Here is a 21216-nt window from a genome sequence, read left to right as displayed (position 1 = left end):
CAGTAATCTTGCCTGAAGAATTCCATGGACAGAGGAGCCTGACAGGCTACAGTCCATGGGGTTGCAAGAGTCAGGCATGACTGAGCAACTCTCACTCACTCACTCACTCATATGCCCCTCAGCTATCTGGGGCCAAATCCTGTTTTTTGATTGTTCACATCCTTAATTCTTTGTTCAACATAAGGAATGACAGATGTAGTGGATGGTTGCTTCTTCATTTCCCACCCCTCCCCCAGCTCCTCAGCAATCATCATAGGGAGCATCGCATCTGCTGGATAGCAGGCATTGCATTCCCTTTGGGGAGCCTGCGTTCACATTTGGAGGCCCCAAATCACTGACGGTTGTGGCATTTCTTGCCCACTGATACGGCAGGAATTATTCCATTCCACAAGAGCTTACCTTGTGGTTCAGGCGGTAAAGAATCTGCCTGCAATGCGGGAGACCTGGGTTCAATGCCTGAGTTGGGAAGATCCCATGGAGAAGGGAACGGCTACCCACTCCAATATTCTGGCCTGGAGAATTCCATGAACTGTATAGTCCATGGAGTCACAAAGAATAGGACACGACTGAGCAACTTTCACTTCACTTTCATTCCATTCCATTCCACATTAGTTAAATATTCATCTGTTTCTTTTTATTTTTTTTTGAATGAAACTACCAGGGAATTGTGCATTACAGGAGGAGGTGTCATTCATATCACATTTCTTTTGGAAGGTGCTGCCCTGGAGCTTTCTTCAGCCTTGTCAGGCCAGTTCAGGATTTGCCAAAGGCTTTTTGAGGGATTCAGTTTGAAGGACTGAGCCTTGGGAAGTGGGGTCTGAGTTCCTGCCCTCCACAGAGATCCAACAGGCTGTGAAAGGTGGAAGAGATGGACCTCAGGCCCAGGAAGGGGAAATGATCAAAATCGTACCATGGAACTCAGACTAAAGCCCAAGACTCTGCGTTACAAGCCAATATGTGATGTGGTCACCCTAGGGCTGACCACAGGTTTCTCTCCAACCTCAGTATCTCCCTAAAGCCCAAAATTCATGATGACGTTCTCTCTCTTCTTTGATGACAGTCAGGAGGCAACATGAGGCTATGGCTAAGAAAACTGGTCCTCCAGGCACTGAGAAATGCCCGGGGTATCTGTGGGTCTCATGGTCAGCCACCGCCTCTTCCTGTCCCAGAGAAGATTGTGGCCACCTGGGAAGCCATCAGCCTGGGCAGACAGTCAGTGCCTGAGTATTTCAACTTTGCCCATGATGTGCTGGACGTGTGGAGTCGGCTGGAAAAGGTGAAGCTCACGGTGTCCTAGGGTCCAACTTGGGCATCAGATTCCACCTTCTCAAAACCTCAGTGAGACTCGAGGCTACAAGACATGTACATTTTGGCTTGAGAGTTTCTCAAGTCTTAAAATTTAAACTATGAGCATTTAAGCCTTAGAAAAACTATTATGACCAAGGCTTTGAGCCTTAGACACCTAATCCCTACTATTCTCACATTCCTAAACCCAAATTATACAGGGAGAGAGTTACACCCCAATCAAATCAATGATTTGATTCCCTTCAAATCATTCTGAGCAAGCGAAGGAGAAAGTTTTGTATTACTACTAATCTGTTTTTCGTATCTTTCTCACATTGGTCTGTCCCTTTTAAATAAGCAGAGAGCTTGGCTCAGGCTCAAAGCTTTTCACAGATTACAGCAAATACATAGGATTGAATTCAAATGATCTTGATTTTCTTGTGTGTCGCAGTGCATTTGCTTCCTTCTTTATCCTCCCTTCCTTGTGTGTCTGTTGTGCCTCTCTTTGTACTCTATGTTAAAGATAACTTTTGTTTATAGTAGGAGAATATAAACTTAATCTCAGAGTAATTTATTTATGTTAATTTTAAGAAGAGCTTGTTTAAAGAAAAAAGATGAGATAAGCAATATTATGAGTAGATGTAGTAATAGTCTACGGTTAGTGGATATGGTAAAATGTATGGGGGTGGTATGAGAATGACTGAGATGTAAAAGTAAGTTTTGCTGTCAGATAGATGTGCTTTATCTGCTTGAGGCGTGACCTTGAGCATTTCGCTAGGCTTCTTGGATCTCAGTTGTCTCATCTATAAAAACGGAGTCATACGGTATGCCAACTGGAGCTGTGAGAATTAAATGAGAAGTAAGAGATGGGGTCAGGGAGCTCCTTTACTATATACAAAGTGTAAGATTTTTTTAAAAAATAAAACCACACTAAGCTCATCCAGTGCTTCCCTGAAATGACCTTCCTACCATGCTCCACAGTCCCCTGGATTTCATAAGCCCACAGGCTATGTGGGCCTGAAGTGGCCCCAGCTTCTTGCCTGTATAGTGGGGATGATAGCAGCTCTCTCCTGCCTTGGAGAAGGCACTGGCAACCCACTCCAGTATTCTTGCCTGGAGAATCCCATGGACAGAGGAGCCTGGCAGGCTACAGTCCATGGGGTCACAAAGAGTCAGATGGGACTGAAGCAACTTAGCATGCATGCATGCAAGCTCATCCTTAGAAGACTGCTCCTAATGAAAAAACCAAACAAAGAGGGTTAAGTCAGCAAAAATGATAGAATAAGGACTTTCTGAAATTTTATTCTCCATAAAAGCAAAACAAAAAACTTAGTCATAATCAACTTTTCAGAACTCTAGAAACGAACTAAAGATTAGAGTAATCCAGGGAATGTATACTAAAGACACCCTGGTTAACATCTGGGTGTATCTCATTGAGAATGCCCCAGAGATATTACCTCATTGTGCAAAAATTACATATCCTTCGTGACTATTCTGAAAATGTTAAAATACATCTGATGAAATTTAACTTTCAGCAGCCAAGAACTACCAGAAAATAATTATGTATTACATTATGCATACATTTAAAAGCTTACCTGAAATCTCTTTACAAAGGAATAGTATGAATAAGTTGATCTGTATGTTTTAAAAACTGAATTGTTACTAAGGCAGAAATTATAAAGTTGCAAAAAAATGGCAATATATACCGAATTGATCAACATACTCAATGTAAGCTTTATCAAAGTTCCAGTAGACTTCTTTGCAAAAATATACAATCTTGTCCAAACAGTCATGTGGAAATGCAAGGGACCCATAATAACCAAAACAATCTTGAAAAAGAAGCACAAACCTGGTGGACACAGACTTTCTTATTTCAAAACCTACTATAAAGTTACAGTAATCTACTGAGTAATCTACTGAGATGGATGAAACTGGAGCCCATTATACAGAGTGAAGTAAGCCAGAAAGAAAAACAACAATACGGTATACTAATGCATATATATGGAATTTGAAAGATGGTAACGATAACCCTATATGCGAGACAGAATAAGAGACACAGATGCATAGAACAATTTTATGGACTCTGAGGGAGAAGGTGAGGGTGGGACGTTCTGGGAGAATAGCATTGAAACATATATATTACCATATGTGAAACAGAACACCATTCGATGTTCGATGCTTGAGACAAGGGCTCAGGGCCGGGGCAACGGGATGACCCAGAGGGATGGGATGGGGAGGGAGGTGGGTGGGGGGTCCAGGAAGGGGAACACATGTAAACCCATGGCTGATTCATGTCAATGTATGGCAAAAACTATTACAATATTGTAAAGTAATTAGCCCCCAACTAAAATAAATAAATTTATTAAAAAAAAAAAAGTTACAGTAATCAAGACTATGTTGGAAAAAAAGAAGAAGACAATCTGGTACTGGCATAAGGATAGGCATAGATGAATGGGATAAACCTAAGAATCAAAAATATACCCATAAATCTATGGTCAATGAGTTTTCAACAAAGGTGCCAAGAAAATTAAATGGGGAAAGAATTGTCCTTCCAATTAATGGTGCTGGCACAACTGGATATTCACATGCAAAAAAAAGAATGTGATCCCTACCTCACACCACATACAAGAATTAACTCAAAAATGGATCAAAGACCTAAATGAAGGAGAAAAAAACTATAAAATTCTTAGAAGAAAATATATGTGGATTAGGTAATGGTTTCTTAAGTATAAGCAATGAAAGAAAGTAGATAAATTGAATTTCATGAAAATTTCTAGTATTTGTAGGTCAAAATGAAAAGACAGCCCACAAAATCACATATCTGAGGTATATAATTTATGTATATACGTGTGTGTGTGTATATATACATATATAGCACATATCTGCCATGTATAAAAAACCTAATTACAATATTGGCTAAGTATTCAAATAGGCATTTCTCTAAAGAATATAAACAAATTGCCAACAGACACATGGCAAAATGCTCAACATCTTTATTCATGAGGGGAATGCAATCCCAACCTCAGAGATACAATTTCACACAGAGTGACATGGCTAAAAACAAAAACAGACAAACAAAAAAGTGTTGGGCAAGAAGAAATAAAAAGAAAAAATAGGAAAAAAAACAAAAAGTGTTTGCTAAGAAGTGTTAACAAAGTGTTAACAAATTAGAAACCTCATACATTACTGGTGGGAATGTAAAATGGTACAGATGCTGTGGAAAACAGTTTGGCAATTCCTCATAGAGTTATCATATGAGCTAGCACTACTCTCATAGGTGTATATCCCAGAGAAGAGAAAGCACATGCTCACACAAAAACTTATGCATAAATGTTCATAACAACATTATGGAAGTGGAAGAAACCCTAATGTCCATCAGCTGATGAATGGATAAACAAAATATGGTCTATCCATGCAGTCGAATACTATTTGGCCATTAAAAGGAATGTAACACCAATACATGCTACAACATGGGTAAACCTTGAAAACATGCTAAGTGAAAGAAACCAGACACAAAAGGCCAAATAGTGTATAATTCCATTCATGTCAAATATCCAGAATAGGCAAATTCATACAGAAAATAGATTAGTGGTTGCCAGGGGCTTGGTAAGGAGAGGATAGGGTGTGACTACTAATCTGTAAAACATTTTTTTAGGATAATGAAAATTTTCTGGAGTTAGATAGTAGTGATGGTTACATAACTTTGTGAATATACCAAAAACCCTTGAATTGTGTGCTTCAAAATGGTAAATTTTATGGTGGGAGAATTACATCTCAATTTTAAAAAGGGGAGGACACAGAATAGTGTGAATCTTAGGCTATCTTTTGCATTAAAAAGATGGAATGGAAAAAAAGAACATACTTATGTTTGCCTAAAGATTCACTGGAAAGATTTGCAAGAAACTAATTATGTTGGTTGCTCATTGAGACAGGTGAAGTGGGGAGCAGGATAGGCACAGTGTGGAAGAAGCCTTCTCAACGCGTACTTTTCATACCATTTTGATTTTTTAACCCTGTGAATTTAATAACTATTGTAAAAAAAATAAATTTTAAAAAAGAAGAGCAAGCAAACAAAAATCCTCACCCATGGTTTCCATTTCTTTTTTGCCTATACAACTCTCTAGGCTGGGCACCGGCCCCCAATTCCTGCCTTCTGGTGGGTTGATGGTACAGGAGCAGAGGTCAAGTGGAGCTTTGAAGAGCTGGGGGAGCAGTCCAGGAAGGCGGCTAATGTGCTGGAGGGTGCCTGTGGCCTGCAGCCTGGAGACAGAATGATGCTGGTGCTCCCGCGGCTCCCGGAGTGGTGGCTGGTCAACGTGGCTTGTATGCGAACAGATCAGTGAGCAAGGCTGAGACTCCCAGTTGAGGCTGATACAACCTGCCTGAGTTTGGGCAGCATCCACAATGTCTGGGAGATGGAGCAAGTCAAACCTCATGTGGAGTTTTGTTTACTTCCCCTTTACCCACCAATCACAACATGATTGTGTACAGGCGCCAGATAGCACCGCAATTGATCAAGGCAGGTCAGTATGTGTTTTGCCGAACACAGTGTTTTGTTTTCACTTTCGGCTCAGGTTCAAAGGATTTGTTAACAAAATAAGCCACTCGTTATATGCAAATAAAGAATACAGATATGTATTAGAGAATTACCTAGCTTACTTTCAACATACCAACATTAAAATAAAAGAGAAATAGAAAGAGCAGAGAATACATCACCAAATTGGGTTTTGACCAACATTCAGACTTAAACAGCACTAGGAAGCCCCATGTCAGAACACATTTGGAGTTCCATTTGGGAAAGGGTCCCAGGCAGTGTGTCGACTCCATGGGTTAGACTTCAAAGATTGCAGTTCAGTGTTCCGCTTATAATCCTAGGACTACTGATATCAGCATCAATCTGTGACTAAATTGCATACCTGGTTTCATGTTAATGCTGTTGTTTTGTGTTGTAAAACTCAGAATGTTGCTAAGCCTGGGGCTTGGTTGGCCAGGCCCCCTCCAGGGGCTCAACAATCTCAAGATTTCTCCCCCATCTTATCTTTGGTGCTGCTAGTCTTGTATTCAGAGCAGGCAGTCACTCCCAGTCAGGGCAGTGTCCCTGAAGGTTAGAAGCAAGGCCAGAGGACTGCTCTGCTTTGTCTCTGAAGCCTAAACAAGACTACTCATTTAATTTCCCTAACAGTGTGAGGCAGCTTGGAGTGCTGAGGACTGTGGTGAACTGGAGCTCACATGCCTCACCCATCAGGGATGACTGCTGTCTTGAACATTGATCTTCAGATGGTTCTTTCCGCAAAGGAGGGGAGGCCAAAGGATATAGCCCTCAGAGCCCCAAAAGCCTCGGCTGGCTCTGTGTTATGCAGATGTTGAAAGGGCTGGAGTTTTTAGGCTGATTTTTCAAAAGCAAGACATCTACTTTCGGTGGAGTGCTAGTTTCTCCATCCCCTAGGAATCTGCTACCACTTAGAATGTCGTCCACTCCCTTCCAGTCATATCTGTAGAACAATCTTCCTGAAATTTGTTGTCACAAATGTTTGCAAATCAGTACAAACTCATGTTAGAAAATTAACCTTTCTGTATGATCAAGCTTAACCCAACCATTTTGTGAATAGGTTGTCCTCCCCAAAATTTTATTTTTACATATTTTTGGATAATAAATAAAAGTGAGCACCATTACAGTGTATCCAGCTCTGAAGAAAAGAAACAGGCACACAGGTTTGGGGACTTCTCCATATTCTGCCATGAATATAAAGTCCATGTAAATGAGGATTGAGGTAAGGGAGCTCCTGAGGACCTGCTATGCTCCGGGCACTGTGTTAGGCACCTTGCATGATCAAAATTTCTCTTTGCAGTATTATTATCATTTTTTTCTGGAAAATGTCTCCAGTTTCCCCAATTATACACATACCCTATTTCTTTGTTGTCCAAGTAGCTCAAGACCATGTTCTCCATCAGCACATCAAGTCTAGCATCCTGTTCATTTGCAAGGCTACACAACCTGAATGACCTCATGTTCTCACATCCCCATGTTCTCCTGATAAGCACTTGCCACTTTTCTTCCAGTCTATGGTGTTCACCTTGTTTCTCTTGCTGACAGCTCCATCTGTCCACCATCTGCCTGGGCCGCCAAAGCTCTGGATAGAACAGACTTGTATTAGAAACAGCTAAATCAGAGAGGTGGAGTGAAAAATCAAACTGCTCCGCTCCCAAAGTGTTCATGCTGGGCTTTAGATCCTGTAAAGTTTGGGAGATAGAAGGGAAATGAGGGTTTTGCTTAGATGCTACCCTTTTGGGGATTGGTCCTTTCCTGTCTTCTGTCTTCACTCACTGGCTATAGCTGGGTCGCTGATTGTTTTAGGATCTCTTGCTTCTCGTCTGTGAAATGAGAATGTTGGACTCAGTGGAGTGTGGGGTGTTTACAGCCTGCATTCTGAGATGTTCAGGTGGTTTTTCAAGTGTCTGATTAAAATTTGCCCCTGCTTTCTGCTTCCTTATCACTTCCCCTTGAGAGTAGAAGAACTCAACTTCTGTAGAGTGGTTTTGTTTGAAGTAATATGGGGTCATGGAGCCCCCACTGCTATACCCTTGCCCCTGCCCCAAGTAACCCACATCCAATGCTAAGATTCATTATAGCCTTTTGTTTGAAAGGCCTGAAAAGCCATTGAACTAGGTAATCTCTGCGTGTGTGCATGCTAAGTTGCTTCAATTATGTCCAACTCTTTGAGACCCTATAGACTGTAGCCTGCCAGGCTCCTCTTTCCATGGGATTCTCCAGGCAAGTATAATGGAGTGGGTTGCCATTTCCTTCTCCAGGTAATCTCTAGGACAATGTAATACAGTGTTCAACATCATGGAGTCTTAAGGTTACCACTGCCTGGGTTCACAGTCACAGCTCTACAACATTTTAGCTGTGTGATCCTGGGCTAGTTAATTTATTTAAAGGATAAAGATCTAGGTCTTAGTGTTTTGAGTCTGCCAAATGGATTTAATAATAGCATCTACTTTCCAGGGTTGTAAGAATTAAATGAAATAATGCATGCAAAGTTCTTAGCATGTGTAAATACTCTGTAAATATTCTCTGAATTTCAATATTTTATCATTAATAGTGCCTTTTGCAGTTCAGGCATTCTAAGTATCTCTGGCCCTTTCCTGCTTCTATCTGGGGATATCTGGTCTGGACCTGTTCACAGGGGTCTTCCCTGTCACCCAGTCAACATCCCCTCTCTGTGTGGTATCAGGGGCCATCATGATTCCCAGCATCTCTCAGCTGACAGAAAAAGACCTCAAATTTCGGCTGTAGGCATCCAGAGCCAAGGCCATTATCACCAGTGTCTCCTTGGCTCCATGGGTGGATACCATTAGCGCCGACTGCCCTTCCCTTCAGACCAAGCTGCTTGTGTCAGACAGCTATTGGCCAGGCTGGATGAACTTCAGGGAACTCCTCTGGTAAGTTGGAACTCTCTAGAGAAGAGCGTAAAAATGAGGCCAAGGCATTTCCCCCTGCGTAAAAAGAATGCATTTCTAATTGCACATGGAGAGAGTGAATCAGAAAGGTAAATCACTTTGGAAGCCAGACAGACCTGAGACCTAATCCCGCTAACTACCTAAAGTTCCTTCAGTGTTACTCACTTAATCAGTACTGGAATTGTCACCAGATTTTTTTTGGGCATTTGCCTCTACGATGTGGTAATAAATACAGATTATCAGCTGGAGTAAATGAGATGATTTACATGATGCACTTAGTACATAGTAGGTGGTCAATTCATAATCTAATTTCTTCCATATATTGAGTTCTAAATGTATTCTGAACTGTGGTGTTGGAGAAGACTGTTGAGAGTCCCTTGGACTGCAGGGAGATCCAACCAGTCCATCCTAAAGGAAATCAGTCCTGAATATTCATTGAAAGGACTGATGTTGAAGCTGAAACTCCAATACTTTGGCCACCTGATACCAAGAACTGACTCATTAGAAAATAACCTGATGCTGGGAAAGATTGAAGGCAGGAGGAGAAGGGGACGACAGAGGATGAGATGGTTGGATGGCATCACCGAGTCAATGGACCTGAGTTTGAGTAAACTCTGGGAGCTGGTGATGGACAGGGAGGCCTGGCATGCGGCAGTCCATGGGGTCGCAAAGAGTCAGACAAGACTGAGCAACTGAACTGAACTGAACTGAACTGAATGTATTCCAGGTGTAGTGCTGGGTTAGCATTCGCCTGCATTCAATCTTGCAACAAAAATTTAGCAAACACCTGTTTTGTGACAAGCATGGTATTTGATACTCGGACAATGATGAATTAGCATTGTCCTATTTAATCCTTGAAAAATCCTATAAAGTGCACTTTACCCCAATTTTCCAGATGATGAAACTGAGACCTAGCAAGATAAAATGACATGTTTGAGATGATGATAAGTAATGAAGTCAAGGTTAGGACAGAACCAAAGCCATTTGCCTTTCAGTAAGGACTCATGGAAATCTAACTGGGCATTTGAGACTTTGTCTTAACTGGAGGCCAGAACTAAAATGGGTCCCTCACACGGGCCTGCATTGTTAAGTCACAAATGCTTGTCTTCATAGATCAGGGGCATCAGATTCACCTGCTATTTTACTTTTTTTTTTTTTTTAACTAATCTCAGCATTTGTCTCTTGTCCCTAGCTTAAAAGAAAACTTTGTGTCACTTGCATTTAATTGTATTATAATTTTTAGGACTATAAGACTCACAAGCATAGGTTATAAATAATGTGTCCTGTATTTTATAAAATATTGTATTTCCAACATGGTATTGTCTATACTTTCCTTATATTCCAATATAATCATAAGCAGCTGAAACTTGAACAGAAAATAATCAATATATGTAAGAAATACAGTTAAATACAAAGATATATTTAAAAGTTTGAGGACATGGTAAATGCTTTTTTGAATGTCCTTTCCTACACTAGAATATAAACTTTTCACCATAAAATTATGGGAAATTATCTATTTATTTATTTGAGTGTGTGCTTAGTCACTTCCATTGTGTCTGACTCTTTGTGACCCTATGGACTGTAGCCCACCAGGCTCTTCTGTCCATGGGATTCTCCAGGCAAGAATCCTGGAGTGGGTTGCCATGCCCTCTTCCAGGGGATCTTCCTGACCCAGGGATCGAATTCTCATCTCTCATGTCTCCTGCATTGGCAGGCAGGTTCTTTACCACTAGTGCCACCTGGGAAGCCCCATTTATTTATTTATTTTGGGGTGAGGTTTGAAATATAGATTTTAAGGTCCCACATCTGACCTACTTAACCAGACATATCTTAACAAGGGCCCAGATCCTTATATTCAGTGATTTGCCCATATGATTTTGATGAGCTGTCAGGTTGGTCTGAATCAGCAGGCTCTCAATTTTGGCTGTCATTAGAATTACCTAAGGAACTTAGGAAAAAAAAAACAGTGCCCAGGCCCACCAACAAAGATTCTGATTTCATTTTCTCCAGCTTGGGGCCCAGGCAATAGTATTTCTTTCAAAAAAAACCTATCAGGTGATCCTAAGATGCAGCCAGGATTGAGAAACAGTGAGTTAGAACATTCTCCAGATCACAAAACTTTTAGGAATTATCCACATCTCAAACCTCCAAATTTAGGGAACACTTAAGAAAACAGCTCTAAATTACCAGGAACTGAGGTAGAACTCATAAATGCTGGTTCCACTAGAAGGTCTCATGCCTTGATAAAAGCACAGATTGTTTTTTTAAGTGAGTCATTTAATTATTCTGAGCCTCAATTTCCTTATGTGCAAATGGTTATAATGCTAGTACCTATACCCATGAGGTAATTGTAGCGGTCAGAGATAACTCAAGCCGGAGCTTCCAGCAGGTACCTCACACACGGTGTTTATCAAATGTAGTCTGTCTTGTTGTTATAGATATTACTGTGACGGTGACTGTTGGCACTGCTAGCAGTACCCCCGTAATATTTTTATCTTTTACAGGGAGGCATCCACAGAACACAACTGTGCAAGGACCAGGAGTCAAGACCCAGTGGCCATCTACTTTACAAGCGGCGCAACTCGGGCCCCCAAGATGGTCGAGCACACCCAGGCCAGCTACGGACTGGGTTTTGTGGCCAGTGGGAGGTACCAGGGGTTAGCTTGTCTGGTGGGTCCAAGGAACAGAAGGCTACCTATACCTTCTGGGTAGGTGGAGGCTTGCCTGGGGAAATAGCTGGAGGAGTATGGGTGAGGGGAAAAGTGGCAGGAGTCGAAGTTAGGCGCTAAGAATGGGGCAAATCAGGTAAGGATCGGAAGGCTTTGGGCTTTACTTTGAGTGAGGTGAGAAGCGATTGGAGGTGTTTTTGTTGTTTGTTTTTTTTTAAGTGTGGTAAACTACATGTACCATTAAATTTACCATTTTAACCATTTTAAGTATATAGTTCAGTGTCATTAAATAAATTCACATTTTTGTGCAATCGTCCCCACCATTCAACTGCAAAACTTTTTCATCTTGCAAATCTGAAACCTTGTATCCATTGTACAGAAGCTCCCTAATGCCTCCTACCCCTAGCCCTGAAACAACCATTCTACTTTCTGTCTTAATGAATTTGACTACTCTGGGAACCTCATAAAAGTAGGATCATACAATATTTTTCCTTTTGCGTCTAACTTATTTTACTAAGCATAATGCCTTCAAGTTTCATTCATGTTGTAGCCTATGTAAGAATCTCCTTCTTTTTTAGAAGTGAATGATGTTCCATTGTGTCTATACTAATATTGCTTATCCATTGCTTATTCACTGATGGACACTTGGATTGCTCCCACCTTTTAGCTGTTGTCAATAGTGCTGCTATGAACATGGGTGTACAAATATCTGTTCAGTTCTTCTGGATATATAATCAGAAGTAGAATTGCTGGATAATATGGTGATCCTATGTAATTTTTGGAGGAACATTGGAGTATTCTGAGCAGAGGAGTGACAAGATCTGATTTGGGTAACTCATCATATAAAGCATATTTAAGGGTAACTCAGAATATTCTGTTAAGAATAAACTGTAGGAGGCAAAGGTGAAGCAGAGGGCCACTTAAGAGGCTAGTGCATTGAGAGGCAAAGGTGGAGGCTTGCCTGGAGAAATAGCACTGGAAGGAGTGAGAGGAAGTGTGATTCTGAAAGTATTTTGAATGCGGACCTAGTAAGATTTGATGAGAGGTAAGAGACAAACCTCAAGGATGATGCCAAGTTTATGCTTATACTTACTGAACTATAAGCCCCTCCAAGCAAGACTAATCATTCATTTCTCTATCCCTAATGGTAAGGGCAGAATAAATACTGATAAATATTGACTGAATAAATAAAGTACCCTTCCACATTATACTGATATTACTTGTTCCCTTATATATCACTCTCAGTAGACTGTGAAGTCTTTGGAAGCAACACATTTGTCTTTTTGATTCTAGCCTATGGCATAGGAATATAGAAGATGCTCAGTAAATGCTTTGGAGGCAGTTTGGCTTTATGGTTCTTATACAGATATGACAAGTGTAAGTGAGTGAATAAGGCTCCAAATAGGAGAACAGACTAATGTAATTCTTTTTAAAGGTAAAAACATTGCTGAGGGTTCTGATTGTCTCCAATTTTTGGCAGGAGGTGGGTGGCCTTGACCAAATCAGATATCTTCTGGAACACAACTGACACTGGCTGGGTGAAGGCAGCCTGGACTCTCTTCTCTGCCTGGCCTAATGGATCTTGCATTTTTGTGCATGAGTTGCCCCGGGTTGATGCCAAATTTATCCTAAATGTAAGAGACAAAAACACCTCTTCTATGTCGGGTATAAATTAGATGAGTGGGATATAGGTTTTGAGTTTTCAGGATAAAAGGTAGGAATCCATGACTATAATGTTTCTTTGATGTTGACATTAACCGAAAACCTTTCATAATCTGGTTCATGCCCTCCTGGTTGTCTTGAATCATTGCCCATCCTCTAGCTATATTCCTAGACATAAGACCACTTCATATCTCCAAACCTTTGCATGTTCTATTTGATTTTTTGTAGGGTGCCTTTTCTGGTACCACTTTATTCCTTGTGCTCTTGTCATAACTGGAGTTATTTTTCAAAACCTTGGGGGAAAATTATAACCTACTCCTCAACATTATGTGCTGCTGTCCATGGTGCATAGCGTAGATAGTTCATCCAACCCTAGAGTCTCCAGCCCATCCTTCCAGGGTTTTCTCATTATCAGTGTCCCCAGTGAAGATATAGGGCATCTTTCTTCTGCCCTCCACATCCTAACCACAATTTCTTGAAATATCAGAGGAACCATCTGCCCATGCTCTTTGCATTGAGGCAAGCTGTATCACATGGTGGCTTATAGAACAGGCTGGGCCATTAGTCAGACATGGCCTTTGATCCTACATCTTCCATTTGCTCACTGTGTTTTCTTGGGAAAGTCATGTAATCTCCTTGAGCCTCATGTTTCTCATTGGCAGAGAAGAAAGGGATAATATGGTTCTAGAGAGCTGTTATGAGAACTAAATATTAGGCATATAGCCTGGCATGTAGTAGGTTCTTAACATATATTGATTATTTTATCATCATTATCAAACTCACCATCATTATTACTTGTCCAGGGCTTGATAGACCAATGTGTGCCTTCTCCCTCCACTTCCCCCAGCTCTGAAGTAGTGTGTCAGTCATCTATTGCTGTGTAGTAAATTACCCCAAAAATATATTAATTAAAAAGGGGCTTCCCTGGGGCTCAGTGCTAAAGAATCCACCTGCCTAATGCAGGAGACACAGATTCAATCCCTGAGTAGGGAAGATCACCTGGAGAAGAAAATGGTAACCCATTCCAGTATTCTTGCCTCAAAAGAGTCAGGCATGACTTAGTGACAAAAGTTGTTTGTTGCTGCAAACAATAAACAGTATAGAAATTTAAAGCACAAATATTTATTATCTCACAGTTTCTGATGATCAGGAATCTGGGATCAGCTTCCAGGTGGTTCTGGATCTGGGTTTCTCAAAGGGTTGCAATCAAGATATCAGAAAGCTATACTCATGTTGGTAGTGGCATTATCATAATAGTCAAAAGGTGGAAGCAATCCAAATTCTATCAGCCCAGATAAAATGTGGTACATACATGCAATGGATTATTATTATGCCTTTAAAAAGAAGAAATCCTGCTACATACTACATCATCTTGAAAACATTATGTTAAGTGAAATTGTTATAGCCACGCGTTTTGGGAAACAAACTCACTCAGAAGGACAATGCAGGTAATGGAGTGCAGTTTATTATACCAGCGGGCCCAAGGCAGAGTCTCCTCTTAGCCAAGGACCCCAACCAGCGTTTGTGAAAATCTTTTATACCCCATGTGTACATGTCCGAACTCACCACCCCAAATTCTTTGAGACTTACATAAACAAAGGAAGGGTAAATACAATCACAATAATCTCATCATTTAGGTGTTATGTGTTCAAACAGTTAAACAATTGGCCAATAATCAATAAGCCCGAGGTTACACTCCGATAGGTACAGAAAAATTTATGGCCTGTCCAGAGACAGGGGTGATTAGTGTATGTTTTCTCTTAGGCGATGAGTAACCTGGATACGATCTTCAAGGTTCCCCTGTCCGGAGGGGGTCTTATCCTTCTATTGTCGTTTTCACAGGCACTAGGCACAGAGTTCAGAGCCCATTAGAGAGGTGGCCGAGCATGATCAGCATGAATAGGCCTAAGATGGAGTCCAGGCCCCATAAATTCCTTCTTCAAAATAATGTATAGGACAGAAGGACAGATAATATATAAATGCCTAGAGTAATCAAATCCATGGAAACAAAGTAGATGGTCGGGGGATGGGGGAGGGGAAACAAGGACTTATCATGTAACACGTAGAGAGTTTTAGTTTGGGAAGATTACACAAAGTTCTAGAGGTGAATGGTGGTGATGACTGCAAAAGAGCATGAATTTACTTAATACCACTGGACTGTACTTAAAAATAGTTAAAATTGTAAATTTTCTGTTATGTTTATTACAATAATAAGAAAAAAGATGTCAGCTAGGGCTGCAGCTATCTTGAGATTTGACTGGGATTGGAGATTATGTTTTAAACTGCACTTATGTAGGTTTTAGAAAATTTCCAATTCCTCACTGGTTCTTAGCCAGAAGCTTCAGTTGCTCACTACATGAACTTGTCCATTGGACTACTGGAGTGTACTCACAACACAGCAGCTTGTTTTTCCCAGAGTGAGTGTGCCAAGAGACAGAGAGACAGTGACAGCCCAAGGTGGAACTTGTAGTTCTAACGCCACATCTGTGTTAGGCTATTGGTCACATAGACCAAATTTGGCACATTGCAGGAGGGGACCGAGTTTGAATACTGGTAGGTGGAAATCATTCCAGGCCATCTTGGAGGCTGGCTACCACATGGAGTTTTCAATTTTTCTCCTGTGGTAATGGGAATATAAAAACCTGATTCACCCACTCCCCCTGCATGAAATCCCACCCTTGTAACTCTAAGATCTCCACACTTTGTTTTTGTTTAGACTCAGTCCAGGTTCCCAATCACCACACTCTGTTGTGTCCCCACCATCTTCCGTCTGCTTGCGCAGGAGGATCTGACCAGGTATGGCCCATCTTTTTGGTGCTTTGGTTCTTTTAGATACCCAAGTAGCTAAATATATAGCAGAGGTACCCCTTATAACATGTATCCCCTCTTATTCCAATTTTCTTTCTCTCAGTGTCTCTCTCTCTCTCTCTCACACACACATGTACACACATACTCACAAGCATATATACCCATATCCTTCGTAGACATCTCTTAGGAATGAACTTCTGGCCCCCAGGAATTTGCAACCAAATGGAACTGAACTGAGTAGAACTAAACAGTCTGACATTTCAGTGCTTACACCCATATACCCATAGGCCATTCCCTCAGCAATGAGATTAGAAAAATTGATAGATAATTGTTAATCACCTGTGGAATAGGTTTGTGGCCAGAGCCTTAGGTCTGGTGGGACTAACAAGTCCACCACAATAGAAGCTCCATCCCTAGTCCCATACTAACTCCAGCCAGCCACTCCCAAGTGAATGCCACTGGTCACCCAACAGAAAGTGACAAGACACTGCAGATGGCTCACATCTTGGGTGAATGCGAAGCAACATCTTCTGGTAGGGCAAGTCAGTCTCACTGCTGGGGTGGGTAGAGAGAGGTCCCTGCCCATTGGTAACCTACTGACCCTCATCTCTGTCTCCCTTGTCTGCTGCTGCTGCTGCTGCTAAGTCGCTTCAGTCGTGTCCGACTCTGTGAGACCCCATAGACGGCAGCCCACCAGGCTCCCCCGTCCCTGGGATTCTCCAGGCAAGAACACTGGAGTGGGTTGCCATTTCCTTCTCCAGTGCATGAAAGGGAAAAGTGAAAGTGAAGTCGCTCAGTCGTATCCGATTCTTAGCAACCCCATGGACTGCAGCCTACCAGGCTCCTCTGTCCATGGGATTTTCCAGGCAAGAGTACTGGAGTGGGTTGCCATTGCCTTCTCCCTTGTCTATTCTCTCCCAAATAATGGGAGTTGCCCCAACCCCCTTATCTTCCCTAATCCCATATATCTGGTCATAAAGTGCCTAAGAGAGTGAGTTCTTCCATGATTCTCAAGGTTAATTCTTATATGATGGAAGAATTCTTCATATCCATTGATCTATTGTGAATATTTACACAGCATGATTTGATCAAAAGCAGACTTAGAATGATTTGTTCAAGCAGAAAGTGATTGAAAGATACTTGGTAATACTAGGTAATAACCAAACCAAGTTAATCCAAAGGGGAAAATGATCACAAATTTATTTACAATCTCTGATCTTTCACATTTTGAATAATTTGTTGAATGGAGGGATACTTTTGCAACATATTTAATAACTGTCAGAATTTTGGGGTTTCTAAAGGGCTACTTTCTATCTTCTTAGTTGTTAATTGATTTCTCTTTTTCACAGGTGGTTGTCCTAACCAACTTATTATCAATCAGTTTGTTTGCAACTAAATCATTTTGACCAATTCACGTGGAATTCACCAGTGTTATGCCAAAACCTACTGTATGAGGTTCTGATTTTATTTCAAACTCAGATTTTTTAAAAAATTCTCTGTCCATGCCTGCAAGGTCAGGGCACTTGGGGCAGATTTATAATCTTTATAAGTATGGAAGCCTATGCTTTAGTGCCTCAAGGTGTCTGCCAGCAGTGTGGGGTTGGGGATGGGGATTCTGACATATGTGGCCTTGTTTTTTGGCTGAGAAAGGTGCCAGTTTCAGAGCTTGAGACACTGTGTGACCAGAGGGGAGGCCCTGACTCCTGATGTGAGGGTAAAGTGGAAGAGCCAGACAGGCCTGGAGCTGCACGAAGGCTACGGCCAGTCTGAAACCGTGAGTGCTGTCAGGCCAGTCCCTGCCCAGGTCACCTCCATCTGAGCCCTCAACCAGTCAGTAGGTATAGCTGGTCTGTAGGGATATCTGGTCTGCAGAGCCTCCTGCATTTCTGGCTGTCGTCTTTGTGACACCTTCAGGGACTGCCCTGTCCACAAGGAGGAGAAGTGAAGCCGCTCAGTCATGTCTGACTCTTTGCAACCCCATGGACTGTAGCCTACCAGGCTCCTCCGTCCATGGGATTTTCCAGGCAAAAGTACTGGAGTAGGTTGCCACTTCCTTCTCCAGGGGGTCTTCCTGACCCAGGGATTGAACCCGGGTCTCCTGCATTGTAGGCAGACGCTTTACCATCTGAGCCACGAGGGAAATCCATTCCCCATTCACAAGGGGGAGAAGCTAGTAACAAAACACTAGCTTTTGTTAGAAACACAATGGGCCTTTCTTCCCTTTTGTTTTAAAGGTAATTTAATTTCACAATGACACCATAGCCAGCAAACTAACACTCATGGTTGAGGTGTTTGTCTCCACCGGGACAGCCCATGTCTATCTCTGGTCAGAGCCCAGTCTCAAACAGCATTCTCTACAGCCACCTGGGCACAGATTTGGTGATCAGTTGAGTCTTTTAGCTTCGTGACACCTTAAGTTCTTTATGTGTGAGTGTCCACTGGAGTGTTCAATAGGTGTTTGTTCTCTAGGGAAAGAATTGAAGGAAGGAAGGAAGGAAAGATGAAAGGAAAGAGAGAAAGGAGAGAGGTAGAAGAAGAAAGAAGGAGGAGTTTGAAGGCAGAGTGAAAGGAAAGGCATGGCCCAGGAAGGAGACTAAAGAGATAAGCCTCCTCCTTATTGGTTCTGGTTTCTCTTCAGGTTCTAATCTGTGCCAATCCAAAAGGGATGAAAATCAAGTCAGAATCCATGGGGAAAGCGTCCCCACCATATGATGTGCAGGTAGGCAGCCTCTCCCAACTGTTGGTAAGGCTTGAAGAAGAGAGCAAACACACATCTGGATTTGCAATAGCAGACAGCTGGCAGGGTGGCCTGGCTGTACAGACATCAAGACACCATCATGTGATCTCTCTGCTAGATCGTGGATGAGGAGGGCAACATCTTACCTCCTCGAGAAGAAGGGAATGTTGCTATCCGTGTCAGACCCACCAGGCCCTTCTGTTTCTTCACTTGCTATTTCGTAAGTAACAGGGAACGGCCATTTTCACAGCAATTGCACTGTACCAAGCATGGTGCTCCATGCTTCATAAGTATTTATTTTTTAGCTTTTACAATAACTGCATGATTTGGCACTAATATTGATAAGATGTTGTTATCAATAAGGAAGCTGTTATAGAAAAATGAAGTGACTTATCCAATATCGATCCAATATCCAATATCGATCACTTAGCATTAATATGTACAGGACATGGGATTTAAATGTGGTGTGTCTAAGGGCACATTTCATCATTTTAATGATGAGATAAGGGCAACTCAATCATTTTAATGATGATAAAATCAAGGTTCAGATAAGGGAAGGGACTTATCAAAGGTCAAAATAAAATTTCTTAAAAGAGCCTAGTTTTCAGCAATCTTTGCCTTGAGTCTTGTGTGAATAAGGGTTTGCTGTCAGGGCTTGTGTCCTGACAGTCCAAGTTTCTGTGATAATCCAGTAATTAATTCTCCCTTATACCCACCTTGGGCGGTGTTTATGATGGATTCTGTTTTCTCCAAACTCTTCTCTACAAAACTCTGCTGACCTGGTTCTCAATCCTGGATGCTCATTAGTAGTACCTTGGAAGCTTCACACATTACTGATACTCAAGTTCCAAGTCAATGAGAGGCAGCTTTCTGAGAATGGACGTCAGCTCCCCAGGAGATCCAAATGTGTGGCCGAACTTTATAGGAACTCCATCTGCTGTGTATACTAAGCCATCAGTCAGCAGCAATATTAGAAGAAGCAGCTGAAAAACAGTCCATTTGTTTTTGAAATGCTGTGCATGTATTTTGTGACTTTTCTGTGATTACAAGGGGAAAATCTTTCATGATATTCCATTTAAAGTCATAGAAAGCTACCTACAAAACAACAACAATAACAAGATTGTAATTCCATCAAGCAGAGATGATGTGAAAATTTAAATGTATTTCCTTCGAATCACTTTTGTAAACAAAAGTAAATCCTTGACTTTCCTGAAGAATTTATTCCTTATTCACTGAGTACCTACTTCATGCCACTAAGTATACAGCACTGGACAGAAAAGATAAGACCATTGTCCTCATAGGGCTTCCATACAGGAATTTTGTGAGTCTGTGATCATGCCATTGAGAGTCAATGTCAAGTTTTTTCCTAACAAGAACATTTCCTTTCTTCAACTTTTTCATTTCATCCTAGCACTAGATGTTAGTTTTGTTTCTGGGTGATTTTTAGCAAAGAAAATTCTTAAAGCATTTAATCTCTTCATGAGAATCATGTAACACTGAAAATTAATAAAGGTTGTCAGGCCAGAGTTGCTCTGTGAATGCTGAGTGGTAAGTAGAACTGACCAGGTAAGCTCATCCCCCTTCATTAGTATGTACATTCCAAATAGCTGAGATTGTACTTGTCAACTAAACTAATGTGTCTATGTCAATTTTATGCCCAGTATAAGGAATTTACTTACTTTCCTATGGAAACAAACTGTCAAATGCCAGATGTTCATTAGAGTGTTGTTTATAACAGACAAAAAATTGTGGACATACTATCTGAATTTCTAACAGTGTGAAATTAGTTACATAAATGATATTACAGCACTGCATGTAAAAAAAAGAAAAAGAAGAGAGAGAAAGATAGAAAAAGAAGAAAAAGGAAAGGGAAAGGACTAAAAAGAATATGAATTCAACTTCTAGTAACATGAAATTGTTTAAATAAATAATATTGCAGTCACACAGGGAAATATTATGCAACTATCTTATATTTCATTAGACTTTTTATTATTTTGAGAATATGTTCATGATATATTGTTAACTAAAGTAAAATTGGATTTCAGAAATACATAGAACAGAATATTTTGTATTCACAAAAATGTGTATATGCACAGAATCACTATCATTTTCATATGCCATGAAAAGGTCCCATACACAAGATCAAATTTTTAGCCTTAGTCATCTGAATAGTGAGATTGATCTTTTGTCATCCTTCATCTTTATTTTGTGTTTATTCTATAATAAACATATGATTATATAATACAGAAATGATAACTTTTTTAAAATTAAAGGATCCTCAAGTATAGTTTTGCATATAATTGGCACCACACCATACCACAACTTTGTATTATGTACTTTTTAACATTATGTCATGAGGCTTTTTTGTGGCACTCAGTATTTTAGGAAAAATTCATTTTTTATGACTAGTTAGAGATCCCCCACTTTGGGAGTAATATGATTATTAAGCTTTGTGTAGCACATTCCCCTCTGAGGGCCTTGGCTCTGATGGCAGCACATTGAATACATCCCTGTGCCCAGCCTGACAACAAGCATCATTACCCTGAGAAAGTTAGAGACTTATTCACAAAAACATTACCATAAGTCCCAATATCT

General features: G+C 41.0%; 1 protein-coding gene across 1 annotated transcript; it reads left to right on the top strand.

The window, feature by feature from the left end:
* The first annotated feature begins 1072 nt into the window (after nt 1-1072).
* LOC145531665 (acyl-coenzyme A synthetase ACSM5, mitochondrial-like) lies at nt 1073-20452 on the top strand. The gene is given in 8 exon segments (XM_081554651.1): nt 1073-1276; nt 5409-5616; nt 8517-8727; nt 11250-11393; nt 12895-13048; nt 18523-18603; nt 18740-18841; nt 19429-20452. Coding segments are annotated over 8 exon segments (1107 nt in total). The 3' UTR covers nt 19432-20452.
* The last annotated feature ends 764 nt before the right edge of the window (nt 20453-21216 follow it).

Source organism: Giraffa tippelskirchi, chromosome 13 (assembly GCF_054371585.1).
Source record: "Giraffa tippelskirchi isolate mGirTip1 chromosome 13, T2T-mGirTip1v1.2.pri, whole genome shotgun sequence".
Lineage (NCBI taxonomy): Eukaryota > Metazoa > Chordata > Mammalia > Artiodactyla > Giraffidae > Giraffa > Giraffa tippelskirchi.
Note: the sequence above shows the minus strand (reverse complement) of the source record. Positions and strands in the feature narration are given on the sequence as shown.